The following is a 27,081-nucleotide window of genomic DNA, read 5'->3' on the forward strand; positions in this document are numbered from 1 at the left end:
GAGAGAGAGAGAGAGAGAGAGAGAGAGAGAGAGAGAGAGAGAGAGAGAGAGAGAGAGAGATTTCATCAATGTTATTTAAGACAGTTGAACTCGATCTTATTAGTTTAATAGCAGATCGAGAAAGCACACATGTAAGAAAGAATAGATTTACAATATTATTATTTAGATTCTCTCATGTTCAAAATGGCCATTTTGACCGAACTTGTGACCTTCGGTTTGTCAACGATCCAATCTACCTTGAGGAAAAGGAAAAGGAAAAGGCTTTGTCCAGAAGTTCCTGGGGGAAGGTTGCGACCATAACCAGATGCCATAGCCAGTGACGAGAGTTTTAACTGCACACGCACACAGGGTATTTGGGTGTGGCGTGCGCACTTTTTCACATAGACGCGAACGCACACGCACACGCACACGTATCTCTTTGTGTTCGATCCGTTCATAGGGGTGTACGTAACGGTACCACTATGGCGGTACCTATTCTCATCTTCCAAGTTCAAAGCTTTCTCTTGCTACGAGAAAGTGTTTCCACCGTCACAGCGGAATTGTTTTGTGCAAATTTAGATTATAACAATCGAGTTACTTTTTAAGTGTTTAACGAATTCATGAGATTGATATTTGTCGGAACGTTACACAATGTCCCATTGGTTACATGGGATATTAACTGCGTGAAAAATTAAATATTGAAAGGTACAATAAAATATTTGTTGAATGAAATGAATACTTCCGTCAAGGCGGATACGTCGACCAAAAGAAAGAAATAATTTATAGATAGACCCTGTTGGGTTTCCCGGATTAGAAACTGCACAAGCAAATGGCTGGTAACGGCTCGTTAGTGAACATGAAATAGCAGTTTTCTTTCGAGGAAGTGCTTTTGAAAGTATTTTATACTCCAAAAGATTCGAAATGGAGAACAGTTATAGTTCTACAATTGTTTTCCCTTTTTTTTCTACAGTGTGTCAAATTTTCAAGGTATGACCGAAATGTTTTTTCATTGTTGAGCGTTCGAGGCAAAAAGTCCAAAAGAAGATTTGGAACTAACATTTTGTGGCAATTTCACCGGAACTATAATTCTATTATCTGTAACTCTCGAATGAACAAATCCCATCGGGCATTAAAGTTAAAGAAGTTAATTTTTCAAAATGAACCAGATACCAGCTTCGCGCTGCGAGAGGATCCTGTTTACTTTTGCCAGATTTTAGGCGTCTGTTTAATTTCGACGACGATTCGTCGCAGTATCGTTGTCGAATTACGAAGGATCGTAAGTTCCAGTTACGATTAATCGTCCTGGAGATTCGAGGACCGCTGGGCGGCGGTGACGCGTCTTCTTCGCCATCTGAACCTCGGTATCTTGGTAACGCCGGAGAGTGACGTCATTCTCCGTGTGTGATCCAAAGGCCCGGCAGTCGGTACCCGTCGGCTATCATCGCGCACTGCCAAAGCCACCACCACCACAACTACCACCACCACCACCACCACCACCACTACCACCACCACCACCACTACTTCCACCACCATCACCATCACTATCACCGTCACAACCAGCATCGCCGCCACCCTCGGATCAAGTCACCCTCAGTCCGTCTTCTATCTCTCTCTCTCGCACGCTCGCCCCCTCCGGCGATCCCTTTCGTAATTTCGTCGCCCTCCGAACGGACTCTGACCCCTCTCGCGCCGCCGCAGCCGCCGTGACCGCCGCTATAACGAGAGCCAGATAGAGCAGGTTCCCGAAGCGAAACGAGCCTATGCCGTTGCAAATGCGTACAAAATGCCAGATATCCTCGAGATCTTCGACGTTCTTCGTTCGTCGAGTGTCGACATGACAAATGTTGAGACACAACGTTTAGAGAATATGATACGTTACGCTCGATTCTTTTGTAGGCATAATTTTGTAGTTCCCTCTTTGTAATCCCTCTTTAAAATAGAAACCATAGAGAAAAGTTTAAGAAAGCTAACAATGATTATTACGATGTTCCGCTTGTCGTTAGAATTCTTATGGTATTTTGTATTCGACTTTATTAAAGTTGAACGCAAAATACTCGGAATCAAAATCAAGCTTTTCTCGGGTTAACCGGAGGATTAATTTATATTAATTTTTGAAAGTAATGTTGGAGAACGTTTAGGCAATGTGAGCCGTCACCCGTTGAAAATGGTGTAAAAAAATTGTTATAAATATCGCATTGGTATTAACAGATTTTTAATCTAAAAACCACATAAACTCGAAATACAATTGTACGTTTCGGTCTGCGAAAGCGACCCTCTTCGGCAATAAATTGAACATTTTTTACACCATTATCAACGGGTGACGGCTCACATTGCCTAAACGTTCTCTAAACATTACTTTTGTTAATTTAACTTTCGTTTGTTTTGTATAGGAGCCTCATTTACATTTTCTATTTATATTAATTTTGTTTACATAATTTCTTGTACCAGTTGTTGCCTCTCATGCGCTTACGAAGCAGGAAGGCATACGCGGAGTCTCGTCTGTTACTCGTCAAACCCGAATGTAAAACCAGATCCTCAGTAATTTCCAGTTTAAATAGATTTCAGCGAGAAATCAATGGAATGTTGACGAATTTTTGAACGTATAAGGGCCAAGCGACACAGGGCAGTTTTATTCATCCGTTGAGAACAGGTACCTGTAACGTAGCAACGTAGCTGATGCTGTTTCGGAATATTACACTTCGTTTCTTCTCCGCGCGTTAAAATCGAAATTTCGTGTCTCCGCTGACATTGCGCCATTTTAATTTAATATCATAAATTATTAGATGCATCTTAAATCATACATACTTTACGATTAAAATCAATACCCAAATAGAGATATAATATATCGGTGTCGAATATTCATTTGTTTTATCAATTATATGATTGGAGATATATATCTTCGAGATTAGTACACATTTGATTGTGGTACAACAAAGAACAGTAACACGAGTCACTGTTTGCCGCTAACATCGGCGGATCTGAAAGGCCATCATGTGTTTCATCCCGTATCGCTGTGTAAATAATCCGGAATGAAGCTGGGCTCTCGAGAGCACATGAACTATCCATGAGGAGTCTTCCTCGCTATCGTTCTATTCGAAGACCTAAATCGCTAAGTGGATTCGTTTTTTTCCATCATGCGAGCAACAGGTCGAACGAGGTTAATGTCGACGTTGCGTCGTGGCGTCACAACGTGGGCGGAAAGGGAGTTTAGCTCGGTACCAACTTGAAAGGACAGAACGGTTTGACTCGATCGACCTGGGTCGTGAATAAACGATCCCTAGATCGGCCGGATCGCAGAAGCGCAAGCCTGGAAGAGACCGCTCGTGGAAGTCTTCCCTGGAGACTCGAGCGCGCGACTTAGCAGGTTTGAAGGCAGACAGAGCGGACGCGCAGGAAAAGGGAGAGGGTGGCTTGGACTTTGGTCGGGGTGGTGGGTATTGATCCCAGCGAAGCGGTAGCAGCGGGGTGGCCGGGACCCCACCTCAAGGAAGGGTGTATCTCCCCTCTTCGCTCTCGTCCGCGCGGCCTTCTCTCTGTCTCTCTTCATCTGTTTTCCTCTCGTGCTCTTTCGCAACCGGCAACGGTGAGAAGAAGCGCAGGCGAGAAGAGAAAGAGATGTAGAAAGCAGAGGAACCACGTGAGTGCTTATCTCTCAAGGGAGAGAGGAGAGAGAGAAAGAGAGAGAGGGGGGGGGAAGAAAGGGGTGAACCACCTAGCGCATCCGTGTGTACCAAACATATCATACTACTTCTGTTCGTAATGAGCAACCCAATAAAACTTTCGAAAAAGCATTAGGCCTCTGTGGGAGGAATCTTCGAATGCAGACCCATATTAATATGCAAAAAAGTGCATCTAAAAATATTTTATTTTGTAGCCAATAAATTCGCTTAAAAAAATTAGTTGACAAATTGTACATTGTACAATCGTACGTTGTTAACAAATTTTTTCAGCGTATTGATTCGCTTACACAAAATAGAATCTAATCACAAAGAGCACATTGTGGATCAGATTTTATGGATGATAAAATGAACAAAAGAAGACTATTCTTTTTTTATCAGTATTCTCTTTTAAATCTATTACGCGATTTACGAGCGTTCTCACTCGTCATTATCTCTTTATCTCTCATTCCTTGCCTATTTACCGTCACGGTACATAAATTATTAATTGTCCAGTGATAAGATAATTTCTATAAAAAATTTTCGTGTGTTTTCATCTGTTTACAATGACCATTCATATGTGTACACTAGAGGTCACTGGTACCTTTTCTTATAAATTTGGGCACAGGTAGAACACATACTCAATGGAAAGTTTCTTATTATAAGATAAGCTTCGAATATGACAGCAGGTTCTCGACATCCAAATTCAATGACAAATCTTCATTCGCACCAATCAAATAAAATGTGATTTCTTTGAGTGGAAAAAACAGAACGTTTAACTGTTCCGTTTTGTTTGTAAACTTTTAAACATAAAACCATTTGACTCGAAGAAAGCCGAAGTTTTTAAAAGAGAATAATTTCTCTATCAAAAATAGGAAAAGAAGAAAAAAAGGGGAGAAAAAGTTAAGCCTAAATTATTCAACGCTTTTTTAATTTCTACAAGTGCAAGTAACGTAAAAGAACTCGAGAATAGACATTTGGGGTGATTTATACATTCTAGCGTCGTAGAAAATGAAGCTTATGTCAATCCAAGGTTAAATTTAATTGACGTTGAAGAAACCCAGACCTTAGTGTCGGTTTGTCAAACTTGTGTATTGTAGGTGAAAAACGATTTTCAACTCTGAAAAGGGAAGAAAGGAAGAAAGGAAGAAAGAATAGAAAAATGACACAGTTTCTTATATTTTCGTATGAATTATATTGTCTATTGTACCTACAATAGAATATGCGCCGACCCGAAAGAAAAAAAAACATTTTGGGTCAGGCAGTTGTCCTTGCAAAATCAGGCCTTGATTTCGTTTTACCACACTTCGTATTGTGAAGATGTTTCAAGACGATTTCTAATTCAAAGAAAGGAGGGAAAGGAGAAAGAATGAAAGAAAAGAAAAATGACACTGCTTCTTACACCTATTTCTGTATGTGATATCTCTTGTAAATGCAATAGAATATGCCCTTGGATGGAAGAAAAAAAAGAATTTTCAGTCAAATAGTTGTCCTTGCGAAACTTGCTCGTATAATAGAGTAAAGACGACGTCGATACAGTCGCAGCTGTATATTTTCGCCGCAGGTGCACGAACTGTCGTCGAGGTAGATACCATATTAATTACAAGAATAATTTCTCGGCCGTCCAACAAACACACGACACCGTGCCGCACGTTTAAGTTAAATGCACATTTACGTAAATTATAATAACAGGACTGTGACGTGAAATATTTTAATTCCTGCTTGATCGTTATAGTTAATCGCCTTAGTATGTGAAAGTATTGCGTAAGCATTGCAGAAAGGCGTCGACGTTTCGACTCACGGTCGATCCTTTGTTTCCTCTCGACGACAAAGAGTGTCTTCTATCAAGAATTCTTGTTGTTGCTATCTGTGATCAACACAAATGCGGATATCTAGGAAAAGTATGATGACTCTTCTCTCTTGTCTCAATAATTTCATTTGGAAAAGTAATTAAATCCAGAATCTCGCAGTTTGTTGAAAATACATGACGCAGGGGCATAAGAGCATATCCTTTTCCCGGCGACTTTGCAAAGATGGACTGGTACAGATTAAATAAAATCAATTTTAATTTAAAGTCCGACTCATCCGTTTGTATCATGTCTCTCTGCTGATCAATTCGAATTCGCTTGAACGTGTAATCAAGCAAAATGTCCAAACATTCATTCGCGCACGCGAAAGATTGCTCGAGGAAAATGACGCGCATTAGGACAAAAGTTCCTCGGTATTTGGTGGTTCCTTGCCCGTCTGCCTTGCTCGCTCGCTCGCTCGTCTGCTTACCCCCGCCGTGCAAGATATCGCTTCTCTGTTTTCCACGGACTCTTCTTCGACCTGCCCCACTTCGTCCTCGTCCATCGCAGCTGCGCATCCATCCTTGGTTGTTCTCCAGGCAAGCGTCTGGTAGCCATGGGACTCTGTCGATGCCTCTTGCGCCAGCTGTGCTTCGCGGCGGCGCACCGCTGGTAGCGGCGGCGGGCAGAGTCGAGCCGAGAACAGTCATGGATAGGAGAAAGCTACGAGAGGGCAAAGAAGGATAGTGCTCGGGTGTCGACTATGAGAGTAAGAGAGAGCAAGAGAAGGAGAGAGAGAGACGCGAATGATGGAGCTCCCTTCTCTCTGTCTCTCTCCCTCCCTCCCCTCCCTTTCCGTTTCTCTTTCTCTCTGTGGTCACATACCCAGGGTAGGGCTACGAGGAGAGCCGATGATAGAAACAAGGCGCAGGCCTCTGGATATTTGCGGAACCAGGTATCCGAAGGAACTCTGACGGCGTTGTTTTGGTCCGCCGGTATTCCCAGCAAACCGAATGACTCAAATTGATCGGGTACCATACAGATAACTGTAGATAGGGAAAGCTCTCGGGCGTCGCCTAGGCTCGCCGTTATCTAGGACCATTACAGAGCACCTTGTCGATACGTCGCAAGATAAAATCACAAGATTTTGGTAATTATTATACTAAAGTGCATAGAAAAACTAAAATAATATGTTTATTTCATCATAGATCGCGATGATACTAATCCAGTTACTTTAAACTAATCTCCGTTTTTCGAAGAGGAAATAATTTTCCTTGAAAATACTCAAGTTACTTAAGCAATTCTGAATAAATAATTCATGAGCTTAATGCGGATTAATGTTCGAGAGAAATGTCACGATTGAAGTGCTTTTCGAGAAAAAAAACTTCGCAGCAAGAACCTGAAGCTCGCGTCGAGACTCGTACGATTGAGTGAAGAAGCCAAGAGAGTTTCACGTTCGGGAGAAGGCAAGAGAGAAAGACTGCCGGAAATCAGTCTGTCTTTATTTAAAGCCTTCGCGGCCGCCTGGTGAACCACACTGGGGCCAAGTGGACCTCCTCTGTACTCGGCCGCTCCTCTTCGCTTCTTTCAACGTCTTTTTCCCTTCGCTCCGATCGGGAGACCCACGCGAGCGATCAAAGAGTAGGAAGGTGGAAAAGGAGGAGGAGAAGAAGAAGAACGAGGATGGCAAAAACGCTCTTGGCGGAGCCTCCACGAAGACTCCTCCAAATCGTTCTCTACTCGAGATCACATGAGAAAAACCGTGATACCAGTGCAACATTTCCGGGAAAATAAAATTTGAACAAATTTAACTGCGTCTTATACAAAGAGGAAAGTTTTCTATTATGAGCGGGATTTCTGTTAAAAATTAATAGGCATCATCAGTTGATTCCACCATGAATTTATGGCCCCTGGAGCGAAATCTGTTTAGGAGTTGGAAAATTCATTGTTAGATCATGTAATCATTGCGTAAAGAGATTTGTGATTGAATTTGGGTGTTGAAAACCTGTTATCTCGTATAAAAACCTATCTCATAATAGAGGACTTTTTCTACATAAAACACACAATGATATCTCAGTTATAATTATTATAGCAGATATTTTGGGGGGTAATTATAACTAAGTAAATACTTTTTAAGAATTATTTTTACTTTCTTTATCGTTATTTAAACAATAAAATATAAAATTCCAGTATTAACATTTCAATCATCATAACCAAGCTTTGACATTGGTCATTTTACTGATTTTATCACTAGTCATAGTATATAACTATTTTTAATGTAATGAAACAATTATAGCAATAAGTTGACAACAAGTATGAAATTTAAGAGGTGTCTCCTCTTAAAGTTCCAGTTTTGAGTCCCTCCCCGTTTTACGTTCACATAGCTGTGCTCGGACATTCCTTTTATGATCGATCTCTCGGCTGCCTGCATTACGAGGAAGCAATAACGCCAATAATTTATCAACAAAGCCTCGAGACAATGGCGGATATAGTGAATTGGTTTGGGGGAGAGAAAGGGTGGATTTGTTGTGCTGTTTATCTTTTCGAAGGTATAAACTACAAGAAATATGTAATTAATGAATTTTCTACATTAGACGATCTACTTTTGATCTCGTCTAACAATTTCATTTTTTAAATAAAAATGTCTAAATTGTTTCTATTTCTATTTTACTCTTCATTGGCAGGAACTGAAACATAATTTTGTTTTTTTTTCCAAACCGTAATGACGGTTTCGATAAAACGCCGTTTGGCATGTACTCTAAAAATAAAAAATAGATCGCATAAGCAGGAAAATGTAGGAAAAACTGACACGTGCCCACTGAAAAAATTAAAATCGATTTAAATGTACTCGTTGAAATAGATTCTGTGTTATCGCAATTAACCACCGACAAAGTTTCAGATATAATCCAATTTGTCTTCCTCTTTTTTGTACCACGCAAACATTAACTATAGATACCATGATCGGTGACAATGAGAGAAATGATATTTGGTTTATGACGTAATAGGTTTCCGTACTAATAGTGTGAGAATCGTTCTCGGTCACTCTGACAGCGAGAGATTTTAACGCTATCGAAGTTCGGGAGCTCGTCCTCTCGATATCTCCTGAATTATTAAACTCCATGCAACCTTAGATATTACAAAACATGAAATTATCAATAAATAGTAAACAAATTTAATTTTAATTATTATATTTTTTACATTTGTTTTAACACGCAAATTGTTTACTATTATAAACCTACTTTTTATATAGATTGTTAATTAATTTGATCGTGTATGTGAGATTTTCGATATTAGAAGAAATGCCGTCATAGTGATAAGGCGTACCACCTGATCCAACATAAAATCATATAGAAGAAAGTCCCTTATAGGAAAGTCCCTTATAGGATAGGCCCCTAATATGAGAAAGCGGGGTTTCTGTTAAATTAATAGACATCATCTGTTGATTCCACCGTGAATTTATTGCCCTTAGAGTGAAATTTGTTTAGTGGAGAATTGATTGTTAGATCGTGTAATCGTTGCGAAAAAGGATTTGTGATTGAATTTGGACGTTGAAAACCTACTATCTCGTTAGAATCCTATCTCATAATAGAGGACTTTGCTCTAATATTTGTAGAGTAGTAACACAAGGTGGTAACCAGTTTGACAACTTCAAGATTTCATTCGATTAAAATACGCATTCATATTTTTACCCTCTGGTAGATTAGAATGGTGAATTACAGATTAATTACGATTTGTAATTGCATTAGGGAGAAGTTTCCTTCGTTATGCCAGACAGAAAACCTTGATACGTTACTTATCGAGTGCGCGATGATTAAATCGCTGGTCGTCAACACAACGGTTACTGCGTCGGCAAAGACTTCATCTCTCTCTCAGTACCGTCGTATTCGTATTACGAATAATCGTCGAGAGTGAACGACTAGAGGAACGGCGCGTAACTCAACACGCTTCGCGAAGGGGAGGACTTGAGGTCACTCAGACGAATGGAGCGACAAAAAGATATTGTGCTACAAAAGGAAAACAAAAGAAGACAGATAGCTGCTTTTATTTAAACATACACCCTGGCATCTCCGTTGAGAGCAATTAATGTGGAAACTAATTGTACTAACTAGTATATGTGGAAAAACTACAAACGATAGTCGCATAAAACAAGGATAAATATTCCAAGTAATTAAAGATTAATAAAGTAAGAAAGACTGCGACGAATATACAATATAAGTAAATTTGTATAATAAATTCGTGACGATAAAAAGAAAATCTACTTAGTTATATGTATTAATTAATTGCTAAGAAACAACGATACTTATACATTTCGTATTTAAATACCTAATAACAGAGTCTTAAATTATAATTGCAATGAATTCACATTGTAATAATAGTTATTGAAAAAAAAATGTAACATGTATAAGTCGCTTAAGTGATGAGTCGGTCGTGTTCGTAAACTTTGATAACGGAGATATTCTCGGATAGGACAGTATTCAGTTACATACTTTTGCGGACAAGACAAAAGAAGCGTAGCATGAAAAAGAAGAAATTAAAGACATTTATTTAGCGATGATACCTCTGTTGGCGTAAGATAATTGGAAAGAAATAACGACGAATGTAACATTATGTATATCATATTCGGAATCGACAGCGTAAAAGTGACAACCTATGGTATTATTCGTGGAGGGGAGATAAACAAAAATGTAACGAGACAATCGTCCATCATCCGAGAGTCAACGAAAATTTGAGTTTGTGACGTGACTCCTAGTGTAGTGTATATCTTATGGAATAAAGTTAATTTCGCATAAATTCTACAACCTCGTTGGATGAACGGACAATAGCTTAATCGTCAGTAAAAGCGAAAATCTTGGTCTGATTTTTGCATTTTTCGAAAGGTTGTACTTGTCGCCTCATTACGAAACGATGAGATCAAAATAAAGGACAGATCAATATAAAAATACCAACAAAAGTGAAAAACGATAAAGACTGTACAGAGACTAAAGTCAAAAGAGTACAAACACGATAGTGACATTAAGCCAGTATTAATGATACCATAATGATCCACTTATTACGCTTGGGAGTTCTTCACGTTCCCAAGTGCTAAAAATAAATACGCAAATGTTATGAAAGAGTATAAGGAAAGAAAGCAGAAGAAGATAGCGAATGAAGAAACTAACAAGAAGGGATGAACAGTAAAGTGAAAACTATAAGTGATACATAAGAACATCAGAGAGAGGGAGCGAGAGTGAAAGGCAAGTCCGCGATAGTAGTTGATCGCGTCGGATAAGCGTGGAAGACCGTGCGACGGCGTACGCGCCACGAGGGGTGGTGAACCCCCTAAAGGACCGTACATGGTAGCGGTGACCTCCCGCCGTTCCTCCCCCACGTCCCCCCCGCCGACGTCCCCTTCGTCGACGGCCTTCGCGCGCGCGGCAGTTTCCTTGCAACCCCAGTCCCCAGGTTGTGCGTGCCCCCTCCACGACGTCCTCGTCATCCCTGCCGCGACGGCAACGGTGGAGCACGACCATTGGTTCACCGGGTTCACGCAGGCACGGAGGTACACGCAGCTGCCACTAGCTGCCTGCCACCTCTTGCGCTACGGACCGATCAGAGCAAGAGACCAGTGTTCGGAGAAGTAGCGCCGCGAGCGCGGGTAATTCGTCGTCGTCGCCATAATCATCATCATCATCATCGTCGTCGTCGTCGTCGTCGTCGTCGTCGTAGTCATCGTCGTCATCATCGTTGACATCGACGCCGACGTCGCCATCACCACTGTCATCATCGTCGCAGTCATCGTCACGTCACGTCACGTCGCGTCGCGTCGCATCACGCGAGATAAATGCGTTTGGGTCTTATCTCCTCATGACTTCAACCACCCCTCGCTTCCTTCGTTCTCGTCCTCCTAACATATACGCGCCAACTTCCGGCGCCAGCGTCCGTCGCAAGAGGTGAGTCGCGCGATCTTTCTCTCTTGCTCTTTCTGTCTGCCTCACAGTGTCCTCCTCTTGATCGCGTTCACCACGTTTATTCGCACTGGATCTCGTGTGCCGCCGGCCGGCTTGTGGCGTTCGCCAACAACGCCATCTTGGCGGAAACATGGGCCAATTGAAGTGACGTGAGCACACAGGCGACACCTCTCGCGAACGCTACGCACTCGGTCTTTCCTTCTTCCTTCTCACCCTCCTTCGTCTTCCCACCCTCCTCTTTCCCCTTCTCTCGCTCCTGTTCGACTCTATACACGTGTTAATTCTCCGTTCTACCGTTCGTCCAGCTTCTGCTACCCCCACAATATCCATTCTCGAAAACTTCGGGTTCAAAGATTAGAAAGAGCACAACCTCGGCCTCGAAGTGAACGCCCCCAGCGGTTTTCCCTTTCTTCTTCAATTTCAAGGTCTTCTCCCTCCATCCCTCGTCTCGTCTCGTTTCTTTGTCAGGTCGAAAGGCACATGACACCCCCTTCGGTCTTCATTTTTATCCTATGGACAACCTTCCAAAGGGCGTCGTATACGTATTACGTATTTAGATATGATTGGCTCGGGGTTCCGTCAGAGTTTTATCGAGGCTCTTCGGTAACTGTTCATAAAAGAATACCATCTCGACTCAGTCGGATTGGCAGCTTTTTCTCGGACATATCAAGCTTTCCGAAGAGAAGCCAAGGACGAAAGAGTCGGAGACGACGACCATCTATAGTTCATCGTTCGTCACCAATTCGTCTCCCGCGAATCTCGAAGAATTACTTCCGGTCCATCGCCGTTCGCCATTACGCTCTTCCGTTCTTCGCGTTCTTGCGTTTATGTGCGTGAGCGTGCGTGCGCGTGTCTCATCAGATTCAGTGGTCATCCTGCTCTCTCGCGCCTCTTGGTAATCGTTTTCGACGACGATAAGAGGGAGATCGCGCCGTTCAGGATGCCGCAGTGTGCAGTAGCTACATGCCGCAACAGCCATCGTCGGACCCGCAAGCAGTCCGTGCGGTACCACCGATTCCCACACAATGCGGAATTACGCGAGTTATGGGTACGCGCGTGCGGTCGTGAGCCCTTGCCAAACGGGGAGCCGCCGTTCAACATCAAAACAGCAAGAATCTGCTCCAGGCACTTTCAGGAAGAATTTTACGAGGATGAGAGTAGGGAACAGATCATGCAGGGTAATCAGAAGAGGAACCGCCTGCGCTTGGGCGCGGTACCTACGATAGACGTGCCGATAATTGTGGAGCCTTGTTTTAAATTGCTGCACGAGGCGGAAAGGAAACGCGCAGCAGCGCGTTCTAAAATTGCGATCATGGCGGCCATGTATAGTACATCGGGTTCTCAACGTGCTGGTAAAAGAAGTTACGGGAACGAAGATGGCGAAGATAGCAGTGGTGCAAAAAACGCCTCTATTCAAGAATTTGCCGAAAAGAAAAAAAGGCCGAAGTTCGATACACAAGAATATTTTTTAATGGCGGTTGGTCTTGTGCACGTACATAACGCTCGGTAAGTTTTTTTATTCAATGTGCTCGCCGTAAGTTTTCCTCTCGCAATAAGTTTACGGCTTTTCTATTCCCCCGTATAGCATGTTTGTAAAACAAAAATTAATGTTACGTAAAAGATGTGAACTAAGAAAATTTAATGCAAGGAAACTTAACGCTGCTTCAGTTTTCTTTACTCATATTCCAAAGTGTTGTAAAGGCTCCCAAAAATAAAATATGTAGAAAGGAGAGAGTACCAACGTGAGCCGTACAATGAATGGAACTCGGTTCTCAAAATATAGAATCAAAATTTCTCTTTAATAGCATAAACGTTTTGACCCTTCTTCGGGTCTTCCTCAGTAAACCTCGTTCAGACCGAATAAAGCATATCTTAGAGGATCAGAGCACTATGTGACGTAATTCCTCTATCCGCGTTAATATCATGAATCTCCAAATGGTCTCAGACATAAAGAGGACTGAATAACACATATCGACAGAGGGATGAATCCATAACTTGTTACTCAGTCCTCTTTATGTTTAGTGTCGGAGAACTTTTGCCACATCGCTACAGCGGTGGTGGAGGTAGGAATGGGGGTGGCGCATATACATGCTACGTGCTGCATACGTGCGCACACATAACGGTACGTAGCATGTGTGCGGTACAGGAGCTATCCCACGCTCAGCCTCAGTTGTCGAGCTGATTAAGACGCCCGTCCCCACCCCCCGGATTGAGGGAGGTCCCAGGTTCGAATCCTGGCTGAGATAATATTTTTCGCAATAATATTAATTTACAGCACGGGAAGAGGGAAATTTTGATCGGAATTTTTAGAATTACGAGTATAAGATCAGAATAAATTGATTTCTTTCGAATGTTTTCCCAGAAAAAAATTAATAACATGTAGGAAACCGTTCGACGTGAAATATTGTTTTGATACTTTATTATTTGCCCGACTCATCGCTTTCCCTTGTTCCTCGTCTTTGAAAGCGATGTGACGGTCGCGTGATTTAACGGGATGATCGGGAGGTAACGGCGAAGACGACAAATATATATACACCGTGTGCCGATCGACGAAGACATTCTGACAAAGAGACTCAAGTAAAGCGAAACGTTAAAGGCTCTTATATTAGCTTGTACATCGGATTGTTCGAGTGTTCTAATAAACTCTGATTATTATTTCGGGCGAGTTTTAATTGTGATCCAGCCTAAAATCCCGGGAAGACCCCTACAAACAAGTACAAATATATGTAAAGATAATTTATTTCATCGTTAGAGCGATTATACCTATCCAATTTTCGAACATTTAAAAAAATTGTGTTCGGTTAACTTTGTTTGTTCCCACACGTGTTTGAAACTTGTTGCTCCTCATTTTCTATTTGAATGGTAACCAAGATAACGGATTATCGTAGCCTTCTGTGACGCCTCAAATTTTTTCCTGGCTATAATGATCACAAATTTTCTAACATCACCAACGCGACAATAAATGTTTTAAAGGCATGTTTGATACAATTCAGATAAATTAAATCGAGACGTTTATTTTTACGCTTGAGGAACATGGTTTACGGTTTTTATATATTTTTGTATATAATTATATAATTTTATATATGTATACGTCTCTCTCTATTTGGTAGCAGAGGGTACATAATCCACTCCACTGAAATTCTTATGAAAAGTATTTTTATAAATACAAAATCTCATTACCTGGAAATGTCGAGATTTTTTTTGTACTACGAGATCGAGAGTAAGTGTAAGCCTATATATACTTTACTGTATTATATACAAACTGTACTTTCTATGTTATTCTAATCCTTGCATTGTCCTTGACGATGTTCTGCACGACTAAATGCGATAGACCTTCAAAGCATCCAACGAAAAGCAGGTACAACTGCAGAAAACTTGCTGCGATAAAAATAGAGATATTTTTTTGTGTGCTAGGCTTAAAATTAGAATATGGCATTTCAGTAAGGTTTTTATTCTCCACTTGTTCCTACCTTTCTGTGAACGACCTGACTACAAATACTTTTAGGTATTTTTTTTATCCCGGTTTTCAATAAAGACGGAAGAGACTAACAAATTAATAGTCCACTGAATGGACCATTGATAAATAATAAAAGATTCTTAGTCTCATTGTTAGTCGGCCGTGTATGAATGATATATCGTGTCTTGCCGGTCCCGAGGTCGTGACTTCTCGATGCATAAGAGAAGTTCCACGTTGCTTCTCGCGCTCGCGTCCACGCGAACCTTCAGCCGGATACGTCGGAAAAACTAATGCCGATGAGAGAATTCGGATATCCTGCTCGGTGCGTTAGTGGTTCGATGTCTTATCATCTGTATGCATTGTCGGTGTTAGAGCCACTACCACACGATGCGACAGGATGCGGAGTTTTAGATCAGGTGACTCAACATTAAACCCTGATTGGCCCTCGTAAGCAATCCAGTAGGAAAAATAGTATCTTGTACCGTTGGTTTTTTATATTTTAATAAGCAGAAATATTTATTCAACCGTTATCTAGATATTTATCAACTAATGAGAATATTCTTAAAAGTCACCAGCAGTAATTAACAACATCAGTGATTTTTATTGACTGGCAATTTTAATAATACAGAAAATTTATTGCGAAAAATATTACCTCAGCCGGGGTTTGAACCTGGACCTCTCTTTACTCTAGGCGGTTGTCTGAACCAATTCGGTGGTCGTCCTTCCCCTTCCAGGTATATGGAAATTGTAAGCTCTCGCCTTACGCCGTACGCCTCTCTACGCACGCACACCTGTCCACGCACCACTCTCACGTCTTTCTATAGGTTTGTTTTCTGTGACCTGCACTGGTGAACTAATGCAGTAAGCTAGAATGAGAAAAAAATATACTTGTCTTACTCTAATTTATTGCACTAGTTCACCAGTGTAGGAACAGAAAACAAGCCTTATGTGTCCCGCACGGTTCTCTACACGCATACACCATCCTTACGACTCGCACGCCTCGGAAGGGAGGTCCAGGTTCAAGCCCCGGCTGAGATAATATTTTTCGCAATAAATTTTCTGTATTATTAAAATTGCCAGATACGGTCAATAAAAATCACTGATGTTGTTAATTACTGCTGGTGACTTTTAAGAATATTCTCATTAGTTGACAAAGTTGACAAAATATCTAGATAACGGTTGAATAAATATTTCTGCTCATTAAAATATACAAAATGTTGAGGACAAACTGAGACCAGGTTCACGCAACGTCTCCTTTTTGCCCTCCGAGAATTTTCTTATTTTTATTGTTAGTATTCACTAATCGATTTTTTTAAGAAGATTTCTAGTTCTATATAAATTATAAAAGGAATTCTAGTAACAAGTATTGGTTTTCTTTAAATCGTTCGCGGAGGTAAAAACATCGAATGTAGAAACGAAGATGAGATGCTAATTGATTCTAAATAGTTCTAATTATTTCAAATGCGTTCTCATACAGTCTTGAATATACTAATTTAAATAAAAGGAAGAAATGTATTCCATTTCCAGTTAAGACTGAAACTACATAAACTCTAAAAATATATTTGAGCTGAACAAGAAACATCCAATTGTTAAAATTTCTCTAAACGTCTATATCTTTTAATTTAATCGTAAATTTTGATTTTATAGAGGTATTTTGATGTCGGAAAAAATTCATCGAAAAATGTTTGCTATTCATGTGTAAAAATATTCCAGATTTAACAGACCCCATATAATTTACAGCTTACGTATATAAAATTATAGAATGTAATTCCAGTATTAATATAAAAAAATGTAGTCTTTTATTATAATAATCGAAGCATAATACTTTCCCTTGCATTTGTAGCAGTAATGTTTAACCTTTTTTTCAACAGCATTTTGAAATACACTTCGATCGATACGGTTGACTCATCCTACTACTGTTTCGTTGCACATAAATTATGTGATACATCTAGTCTTAGCCTCGACTCCGTGATCGTTGCGTTGGCGCGCGTTATCGATATCGAAGAAAACATTATCGCTCGTGCCACACATTCTAAACTAATGGTATATTCAAATATGCGTACGGTCTTGCACAAAGAGTGATGCAGACGGTGATTCGATATTGAACGAGAGTATGATCGAGAAACCTCGCTCGTCAATCTTCAAAACAGGAACATCGATACCTTATCGTATCGCGTGATTAGAAATGAGAGCACTTTTAAAAGCAGTTATTATTAAAACATTACTAAAATATAACATAAATTTATTATCTAGCGTGGCCGAAATTAGACGTTTTAAGAAAGCGGGGGGGGGGGGGAGGTTAAAAGTCGAAACCACGATTTCTCATTGAGTCTGTGAAAATTGAATTTATATTCCGACCAGTGATACCTTATTTGACAGGACATGTTGGTCAATTTGATAAATTAATCCCGGAAAATTCCAGACGCTGTGATCAATCGCAATGTGGTCAAGTGGAACATTTTTCGAGTATCTTTAGTGCACGTATAGCCACCGCAGATTCCACCATCGACGGTTTAACCCACGCGTAACATGGAACGCGAATCAAACGTCCTCCTTTCGTCATCCCATTTCTCGTGATATATCGGTGTGTCTTGTAGAACGAACTGTGTCCATCGCACGGATAAGGCAAGACGAGATAACGTGGAAAGAAAGAGGAGGAGCGCCAAGGTGGGAGAAGAGGGAGAGTTGGACAATTCTGCGCGTCCTTGAGCCTTCAAGGCCTTGAGATTCAAAGGCCTTGAAGAATCATTTTAGCTCATGGTCTTATGGAGACTGTTGTTGACTGGTTTTGAGAATTTGGAATTGATAGACATCGGTCTTTACATATTTTATATTCTCGGATGCCATTCAATAACTTATTATTTTCCAAAGGTGGAATCTTTTACCTTCTTTTTTATTTCTTTGTTCGTTTTGATTTGAAAGGCGAGGAACTGATAATTGGATCATTAGTTAATCTAAACAATCTAAATTTAAAAGATGTTTGTTAGAAATAGGAAAAAGTTTGCGGTAAGGCTGTCTTTTGTGACTGTCCGCGCAATAAATTTTCCATAAAGTATCCGTCTCACAAAAGAGAACGTATTTCAAACAACGCCTTTGTATTCACGTATTAACTTCGAAGAAGCCGCGATTATGTTTACTTGCATAATCGTATACTGTTGGACTTCTAACGCCTGTCGACCTAACGATCGATCGAGCACAAAGTTGAACAGCCACATAACAGAGAATTGCGACATGTTTCTGCAACTACGTTTGCACTCCTGTTTCACTTAGCAAAATCAATTCTTTCGTCGATCTTTACGACACTAATCGTAGGATATTGTTCAGATAGATGAATGCGTAAGGGTGAAACCGAGCAATCGGGTTAAAGCACGAGAAGTGGAGACAACGGGGGTGTGCAAGTCTCATAAAGGTGAGGAGATGAAAGAGAAGCGTAGGAGAGAAGATAAAAGAGGAAGCATAGGAATCTTATGATGCGAGAAAAAAAGAGAAGAACAAGCGATCTTACAATCGTTGCACATTTTAAGACGAACCAAACATCTGAAGAAATTCTTGAATCGTTTTAATAATGTATTTTAAAAAAGAATAGAATCTTTTTCTAGTGTGTATGGTGGTGTGTTGGACTATTAAGAATTTCAAATGCTTGCTCTAAAATTCATATAAAAGCTTGTATTAACTGAAATTTTTAATGTCTTTGGAAATAAAAATCAAAGAAGGGAAAAACTTCTCAAGGATAAAAAATTTTGTCCAACAATCTGACGTTTGTTTAACAAACTTTCTGGAGAACGCTTCTACAATTCTCTCGAAAAAGTAAGATTCAATTTCTGATAGTAACAGAAAAATTACGATAAATTCTCGCATTGAAAATGTAAATCAAATGTTGGCCCCACGTCTTTACACTTTGGTATTCTTAAGCCAGCGGCATTCAATCTTTCCTATGGATTTCTTGCAAGAGTCAATAAGGATACATAGCTTTAGATCAGCTAACTTAAGGCTCAATCCATTGACTCTCGCAAGCAATCCAGTTGCAAAAGTAGTATCGTGTACCGTTGGCACTTTACTTTCACGTATTGAAACATCAGGTCTTTTTTTTTTTGAAACTTTGTATCAAGAATCGTAAGACCCTATATGGAAAACAGCCAGAACTCTATAAATTAAATAAAAAAATTTTTTAACTGATGTTTAAATAATTCACAAAGCTTGTTGCCACGTATTCATCCTCGTGATTTGAACAGAACTTGAGATTCATTCACGAAGAGTCTTTGGTTCTTCAGAGCTTAGACGAAGTGAGCACGAAGTTGTACGTTTGCCGAGGGAAAAATAAACATATCATTTTGTCGTTGGCGACGATCTTTGCGCTTGGATCTGCGCCTCGATCTCAGCTGGCAGCCGGCTGTAACCTAGCGTTAATCTCGACGAGTGGCGAAGTACGCTCGTAGTGCACCAACGCGCACGAGAACGCGTCCTTGACGCTCAGGGACACATCGGGGACCGATTGCTCCTCCGCGCGAGTATCCGCGAATTAGGTCGAGACGACGATGACGACGACGACGACGATGACAACGCAGACAAGAACGAGACTCGAGCTCTCTCGTAACCGATTCAACGTCAATAATAATAGCGTGACTTCGATCGAGGTTTCCCTCCTCGCGTTCCGCGCCGTCTCCGACAGATAAATACGTTGACAAGAATGACATAGTTCTTTTTCTTTTTCTTCATACATTACGCCCCATACCGAAATACAGCGTGTCGATGTTACGGTCGCGCGCATTCATCGCTTGGGATAGCTTTTACAAATAAGAGTTAGCGAGATGATAACATAGAATGTACGAGGAATCGTCTTCAACATGTCGGTTGATTGCGGGACATCCTCGACTTTGTTGAAATCGTTTTCAATGACGCCGACCAGGTACGCGCTACTCAGAATCCTCTGGAGTACGAGCACGCGCTTTATTTTAATTTATGCAAACTGCATCTAATACGCGCGACGCGGATTTGCTGTGGACTAGTCAAGCGGGGTCTCAGCGAGAATTGAGTTCCTTTCACCAAACTTTTCTAGCAACCTTGAACCTCCGGCTTTGCACAGCAAGATGCCAGGATGCACGTCGATTTCTTGGAACGGAAAAAATTCTAACTTGTAGCAGATTTCGTTGTAGACGAATAGAAGGATAAAATATTTTTCTACTCGTTTCTCCCCCCCCCCCCAATGTTAGCGTTTTATTATATTTTTTAAGGGAAAATTAACTCTCAACTAGGAGAGAGACATTATTGCTGAATATCTACACTGATAAAAAAAAATATCTTAATAAAAAAAATTATTTTACTCAAGAAAATTATTTATTAGGTGGCTCCTCATAGCTTATTAACTTAAATTTAAAAAATAATAAACAAATTAAAACATGCATTTCTTTAATTTAAGTATTTTTTAAATATCAAACAGTAGATAATTTTAAATTTAAAAAATTTACTTTATTTGACAAAAACAATGATTTCACTTAATAAATAGTATTCTCTATCTCATGAAATCTTTAGTTGAATGTAGAAAATGTAATGATTTAAATTAATCGACTTAATATAATACACAGATTTACTTTAAATTTGATATTTTTATTTAAATAAAATAAATATTCACTTTAGTAAAAAAAATTTTAAGTACATCTATTTACTTCGTTAAAAAATTTTTTTTGTCAGTGTATAAACAAATAAATCAATGGAACTATCCAAAATGCGATAAATTTAAAAGGTTACGACCGATGTAAAATAGAATCACAAAAAAATACTGCTCTGAAAGAAAGAACGGCGTCGCTTTTCGCAACATTTTTGAGACGAGACCTGTGGTAGGTCTCTAATGGCAATATGGGAAATCTGACTTTCTTCTAGCTGAATACATTCTTTTCTAACACCTATTCTTTCACCCGTTCTTTCTCGTCGAAGGCATCTTAAAGGGTTTTGAGGTATGCGTTATCCCCCTACCTAATGGTCATCCGCATACTGCACTGAATGAAAGTGCTGCGTCTCTTTCGTTTGCAACATTTTTGAGACGAGACCTGCGGTAGACTCTTTAATGGCAATATGGGAAATCTGACTTCTAGCTGTATATATTATTCCTTTCTAACGCATATCCATTCCGTTCTTTCTCGTCGAAGGCGTCTTGAAGGTTTTGAGGTATGCGTTATCCCCCCTACCTAATGGTCATCCGCTTGTGCAACGCTAAGGCGAAACGCATATTTTATATCGCGTGTGCGCGCTTCCTACCAAGGATATGCATTCCTCATTGTGTTATGCCGGACGTTCTTCGAGGGTAAACGCTGCTAGAAAGTCTGTTTTTCTATTGTGAAAATCGTTCCCCTGCCCCTGACTTTCTTATCTCAATCCTTTGCTCACAGTTCCCCGCAACTCTTCCGTCTTTGTCCCCATACTTATACAGCGCTGTAGTGAAGCAGCGGTGCTAGGCGCATTCCAACCCCCAAATTCCACGAGGACACGCGTAGATCGCCACGCAACGCAACCACCTACCAATCGGTAACTATTTTGGCGGACAAGGTAGGCCCCAAGTAAGTTCTAAGTAGACCCCAAGTATGCCCTGGCCTTCACATCAAATTGCCTCCATTCGAGACTCTTTGTGTGTATTCGCAATAGTGAGTTTTTACAGTGAGAGTGTTGACCTCTCGCCAATTCCCTTTTCCTAAGGGACAGGGATTTGTGCAGCAGGGTCTCACAACGTGGTTTCCTCTTCTCTCCGCGAGAGATAGAGAGAGAGAGAGAGAGAGAGAGAAATAGCGTCCGAAAAAAAACCAACGGTATCCGTGGATGGATTTGAACTCGGATCTTCTCAGTCATTTGTTTCCTAAGCAGCACACATTTCTCTGCCACGTTCGCCACACGATTACAAGATCAGATTTTTAATCTTAATTGATTGGACCAATATTGCAGATCAAGTGATACAGGAATATACAAAACTTTCCTTGCGCATTTCTCGGGATTAACAACCTTTTCGCAGTTTCTTTTCTCGGTTCCTTTTCATATACAGGAATACATATACCCTGTATACATATACCTTGTATACATATACAAGGTCTATTTTTATCGACAATCGGAAATATTTCGTCAGGCAGGCCAGATCGAGAAAAATGTTTCAGGTAAAAGTTATATGATTTTGAAGGGGACATAAGATGGTGTCATTAATTTAACCTAGAATAGTTGCTTGAAGGTCACCTTCAATTTTTTAAGTGGAATCCCCTATTGGTTATTATACTATCTTATTCTACTGATTAATATGAACAACTTTTGTCTGAAACATTTTTGATTTGCCTTATACTTTTTGAGATATTCAAGAGAAAATTTATAACTTTTTTAATGTTTAGCTTATGATATCTCAATAACTGTTTGTCGGAGGGAAAAGTAGTACAGGACTTTTTTTACTTGATTTGATCTCAGGAATATGCTGTTGCAATAGTACTCCAATTATTGAAAATTTGTGAGTGCGTGAATAAAACGCCCTATTTTTTTTATTGTATCATCTTTTTCTACTAATTAATTTGAATATTTTTTGTCTGAAACATCTTTTATTTGCCTCATATTTTTTGAGATATTCCCGAAAACCAAAAAACGTAACTTTTGTACGTAACAATTTTTGAAAATTGCAGTGGCGTACTTATAACTGCAAATCAGTGACTATTCACCGTTTTCTGTGATCAATCCACCGATTGACTTTTGGAGAGAATATCTGAAAAAAATAGTCTAGTAATTTTCACCCGAGGCCATTATTCCGGGTCACTAAAGGTCATACTAAAAGTCCCGCGAGCCAAAGAGCCCCGATAATATTCATCTCTAAGACGGTCGAGGTCCAAGAATTCGGAGCGCGCGAAGCTAAGAGGCTGGAAGCCAGGGCGAGGAGGCTAGAAGGCTACGTCGCCCTCGCCGCTGGGTCGCGAAGCACCGGGGGAGAGAAGCTTAGAGCGGTAGCCGGAGCAACTCCGAGAGTCAGCCGGCTCCGAGAGCGGCGAAACGACGCTCGACGACGCGCTCGGCGTGACGCGGCAGTACGTCGGCCAATCGTGAGCGCGCGAGAACGTCGCTCTCGTGCGCGCGTGGTAGGTAAGCGTTGCTGATAGAAGAGAGCGAGAGCGACGTGCCGCTACCGCTACCGCCGCCGTCGTCGTCGTCGCCGCGACTGAGGAGAGGAGGTAGGTAGAGGTGGCCCGCTCTCGGTCGTGGAACTCTCGACCCCGATACCGCACCGTGGTCGATGCACGTTCGCCGTTCCGCGCGTCTTCCTCTTCGTCGTAGCCTTGAGGGGGAGAGAGAGGCAGGCGTCGCGCCGCGCCGCGCCGCGCCGCACTCGAGGTGCGTCGATCGAGTAGAACGAGGGCCGGTGCGCGTAGCATCCCCTCGTCGGCAGCTGCCGCTTCTTTCGAGGGAAACACCTCGCCTCGGACGATCGAAGCGGGCACGACGTTGTGTAACGTCGCGACGCGCGCGACCTTTCGTGACCTCCCTCGCTCGCTCGCTACCTGACGAGAGCGAGGACGGCGTTGGGGCCGTTGGGGGAGCCCCCGCGAAACCGACCGGCCCGACCGATCGGCCGATCAGTCTGCATCCGCCGGAGAGCGTGGGCGGAGAACGGTAGAGAAAAGGAAAGGGGCTCTCGGTGAAAAGTGCAAGTGGAAGTGGCGTCGTTGGCGAGAACAGTCGTGCGTGCGTGCGTGCGCGAGTGCATTCTTGCGTTGTTCGTCGCGGATCTTCCGTCCGTCTGTTCCGCGCGATCTCGCGTGGCGTTTGAGAGAGAGAGAGACCGCGGGCGCTGCGCCGGCGGATCGCGCGATCGGATCGTTTCGGCCTACTTCTAACGGCCGCGTAAGTTAACGCGACGCCTCCCGTTCGCGCAGTTGCGGCGCGGTTTCATCGGCGACGATCTAATAATAATGGTGCACGACCGCGGCGCGAGAACGATGCCCCCGAAACGTCGTGGGAACGTTTTAATGAAGATATAAATTACGTCGATGCGCGTGTGTATACGCGCGCACGGGCAAATTATCTTACGAAGCAAGCTGACGAGAGAGCGGCTGAGGTACCGATGTCCTGCAAATAGCTTCGCGCGGACTCCAAGGAATCGAAACTCTCCTCTCTCTCGCGGACTAACTCCGGCGCGACGTCGATATATCTATATTTGCCCATGTGTGTCGGAGCCGTCGACTTATTGGATTTTCAAGAAATCGCGCGGCGCTGCGGAGCGCATTTCCTCGTCGAGCTTTCAGCCTGCGGACTCCGCCGTTGGAACGGTGAGCGTGATTTAGAAGAGATAACGCACCCACGTTCTTTCAGCTCGCGATCTCGAAGCGAGAGAGGCGATCGACGACGCGATCGCAGCGGAGGCCCCCATTGCCGTCGCCGTTCACCGCTCGCGGAACCACGGTGTGTTTTCCCGTCTCGCGTGCTTTCGCGGGACTCCAAGAAAGCGCGCCGCCCACCGGACGGTCGCGCTTTCTCCCCTCGCTTTCGCTATCGCGGAGGTAGGAAAGTTCATAGTCGCGCGCGCGCGAAAGAGAGACGACCGGTTGTGAAAGGTGGAGCACGAGCTGCGAAATGTAGGTACCTATTGTTTTAAACGGCGGGGTCGTCAACCGCGAGTCGCGCGAGACCACAGTGCGCGGAGCGCGCTCTCCTTCGTGGAGGCGGCAATTTGCACGACACACGCATATACAGCGCGCGGGCGACGCACGTGTGCGCGCGCGCCGGTCGCGACCGATATTCGCGATCGTCGGAATCGATGCGCCACGAACCGACTCGCCGCTTATCGCGTTTCGCAACCGGCCCGTTTCGATAATCGACCGCCGCGTGCCTTTATCTGAATATTTCCCGGCGAGAAACGCGTTTTACGAAGTAAGGGCTAGTTTTTCAAGGACACCTGCGCTAACCGCACTCTGTAAAAACAGAGTTTCGTGTAACAGTGCAACTTGATTGTAGTAGGTAATGTCGGGACCAGCTATTAAAGGTGTACATTTACATACTCGGGTAATACCACTAACAATTCTAGTTTTTGTAACTGTTAACTTAATATCTCGGACTTGTTTATGTAATAATTTGTAGATCTTTAATTTATATTCTCAGACCGCTTAAAATGGACCGAAACCCATGCTCGAAACGTAGCGATGCTTAAACATAAAAATTGCCAGATGCGGTCAAACAAATTTGACGTTGTTAATTATCGCTGGCTACCCTGAAGATTTTTCCTGTTAGTATACGTCAGTAAATTTATATCTTGCAGGTAACATTACTACCTTAAACAACTTGCTTTTGTGTAATGTTGTAATTATTGCAATTTTCTCCCGTCAAATATAAACAAGTATTTACACGACGAAGAGTATAAAGAAACAAATTTTTGTAAAAGTGCATAAACTCATATGTTTCCGTCATTAATAGTGCAATTGCGCACTCATTATGTATGCAATTGCACATACTTCTCACAGTGCGGAGATTAGTCACTTTTGTCATGTTCTATGTTATTATCTAAGAAGAGACAGGGACTAGATGGGCCTCCAGTTACGCGGTGCCTATAACAATAAGATTTTAAAACGTACTCTCCAAAAATCAATCGGTGGATTATCACTGAACACAATGCATATTCACCGATTCACCGTTATAAATATAGCACGAAATCATTGCTATACCTATAACTTTTCAGTAATGAGCTGATTGACTTTTAAGTCAACGGCACACGGTACTATTTTTCCTACTGGATTCCTTACGAGAGCCAATCAGGATTCAGTTTTGAGTCACCTGATCGAAAACTCTGCATCTTGATTGGTTCTCGTAAACAATCCAGTAGGAAAAATAATATCGTGTGCCGTTGGCTTTAGTCTTAAGTCACCTGATATAAAACTCTGCATCCCGATTGGTTCTCGTAAACAATCCAGTATGGAAAAATAGTATCGTGTGCCGTTGGCTTGAGATTTAAAAGAATTGACCATAGTTTAACGCGAGGCGAGTAATCGGTAGGTCATTTTCTTCGATCTTACACCGTAAAATCTCGTCGTAGACGTTGACCGACGTTGGTGAAACTGGCCCTGAGTAGCTCGCCGTTCTCGCGCCTTTTCGAAAATTCGATCTTCATACGCAGGCCCTATGCAGTGTGGCAAGAATGCGCTGGATGTTATCGAGTTTCTGCGGGTGCACTTGAGGGACATCATCCTGCGTTTCCGAAGAAGAGGAGGGTTTCCAAAGCGTCCCCCTAAGCGAAACTACCTGCTGCCGAAAGGTGACTCGGGGAGGGCGAAAATATGCGGGCATTCTTCCGCTCCTCACGTTGCACCTCTCGTTGTTTCTTCCTTCCCCCCTTGCCTGCCCTCCCCCCTCGCGCTTCCCGTACCACCGTCTCTCTTTCCCTCCCTCTTTGTTGACGTCATTTTGTTCGTTCAAAGATATCGGTATCATTGTACTTTGACATCGTTTCACTTCCCTGCGCATCTATAAGGCAATTTATGTATCGCGACATATTTTACGAAGCGTTGAACGCGCTACCTGAATAAACGACTTCTGATTATGCACACGTCCGTGAATTAATTACGCAGTGCGTAAAAGCGAGCTTGCGCTGACCACCTGTTAGCTGCGAACGAGAAAAAGGAAGGTATAAGCGCAACGAAAGGAGAGCCTGAGTATTCTTTTGGGCTGACAGTTACAGCTCGATAAGTGCCGTTGAACCTAGTCTTCTTCGATACCTGAGTGATTTCTGTATTGATCTGGACCTTTAAATCGTTGCCTCGACGCTCACGGAACATCTGCGTAAAATTTGACTCCATGGCGATAATCTTTCGGTAAACATTGCCAGACTTTGGTCTTACGATCTTGCTTTCCACACGTGGCAATTTCCTAAAAGGGAGGGATTTCCATAAAGAAATTACTTTAATTGAATTCTATTTATATCTAACAATATTTTGTCGTTTAGCCCAGCGGCTTATTTCGCGCTTATAATTGTTTTGGGCAACCGAAATAGATAACCGTTGAGAGATAACGTTAATAACCGTTAATAATATGGTTGGGGTCTACCATGGAAAATGGACGTTCTTATCTAATCGGCAATAAGGCAGCGTTCTCCAACGCCGAAGGAAGAACCTCGAGCTCTTTTCAGAATTGGTACCGCGAAATACATATCCGCATCTATAAAGCGCAGTGAACGCGAGTGCAACGAACTCCGAAGTCCGCATCATATCTTTCTCTCTCTCTCTCTCTCTCTCTCTCTCTCTCTCTCTCTCTCCCTC

General features: G+C 42.0%; 1 protein-coding gene across 5 annotated transcripts in view; it reads left to right on the forward strand.

The window, feature by feature from the left end:
• LOC105559697 overlaps nucleotides 1-27,081 on the forward strand; it is a 44,782-nt gene that overhangs the window by 9,447 nt on the left and 8,254 nt on the right. The window contains exon 1 of one of the 5 annotated variants that reach the window (XM_012008199.1): nucleotides 11,013-12,876. The exons of the other annotated variants lie outside the window; for them this stretch is intronic. Within the exon in view, the coding sequence (XP_011863589.1) occupies nucleotides 12,311-12,876 (566 nt within the window). The 5' untranslated portion in view covers nucleotides 11,013-12,310. Of the gene's footprint in view, nucleotides 1-11,012; nucleotides 12,877-27,081 lie in introns of those variants that run through there. 5 annotated transcript variants of the gene reach the window in all.

This window comes from Vollenhovia emeryi, unplaced genomic scaffold, assembly GCF_000949405.1.
Source record: "Vollenhovia emeryi isolate VEMERY1.0 unplaced genomic scaffold, V.emery_V1.0 DF939260.1, whole genome shotgun sequence".
Classification (NCBI taxonomy): domain Eukaryota; kingdom Metazoa; phylum Arthropoda; class Insecta; order Hymenoptera; family Formicidae; genus Vollenhovia; species Vollenhovia emeryi.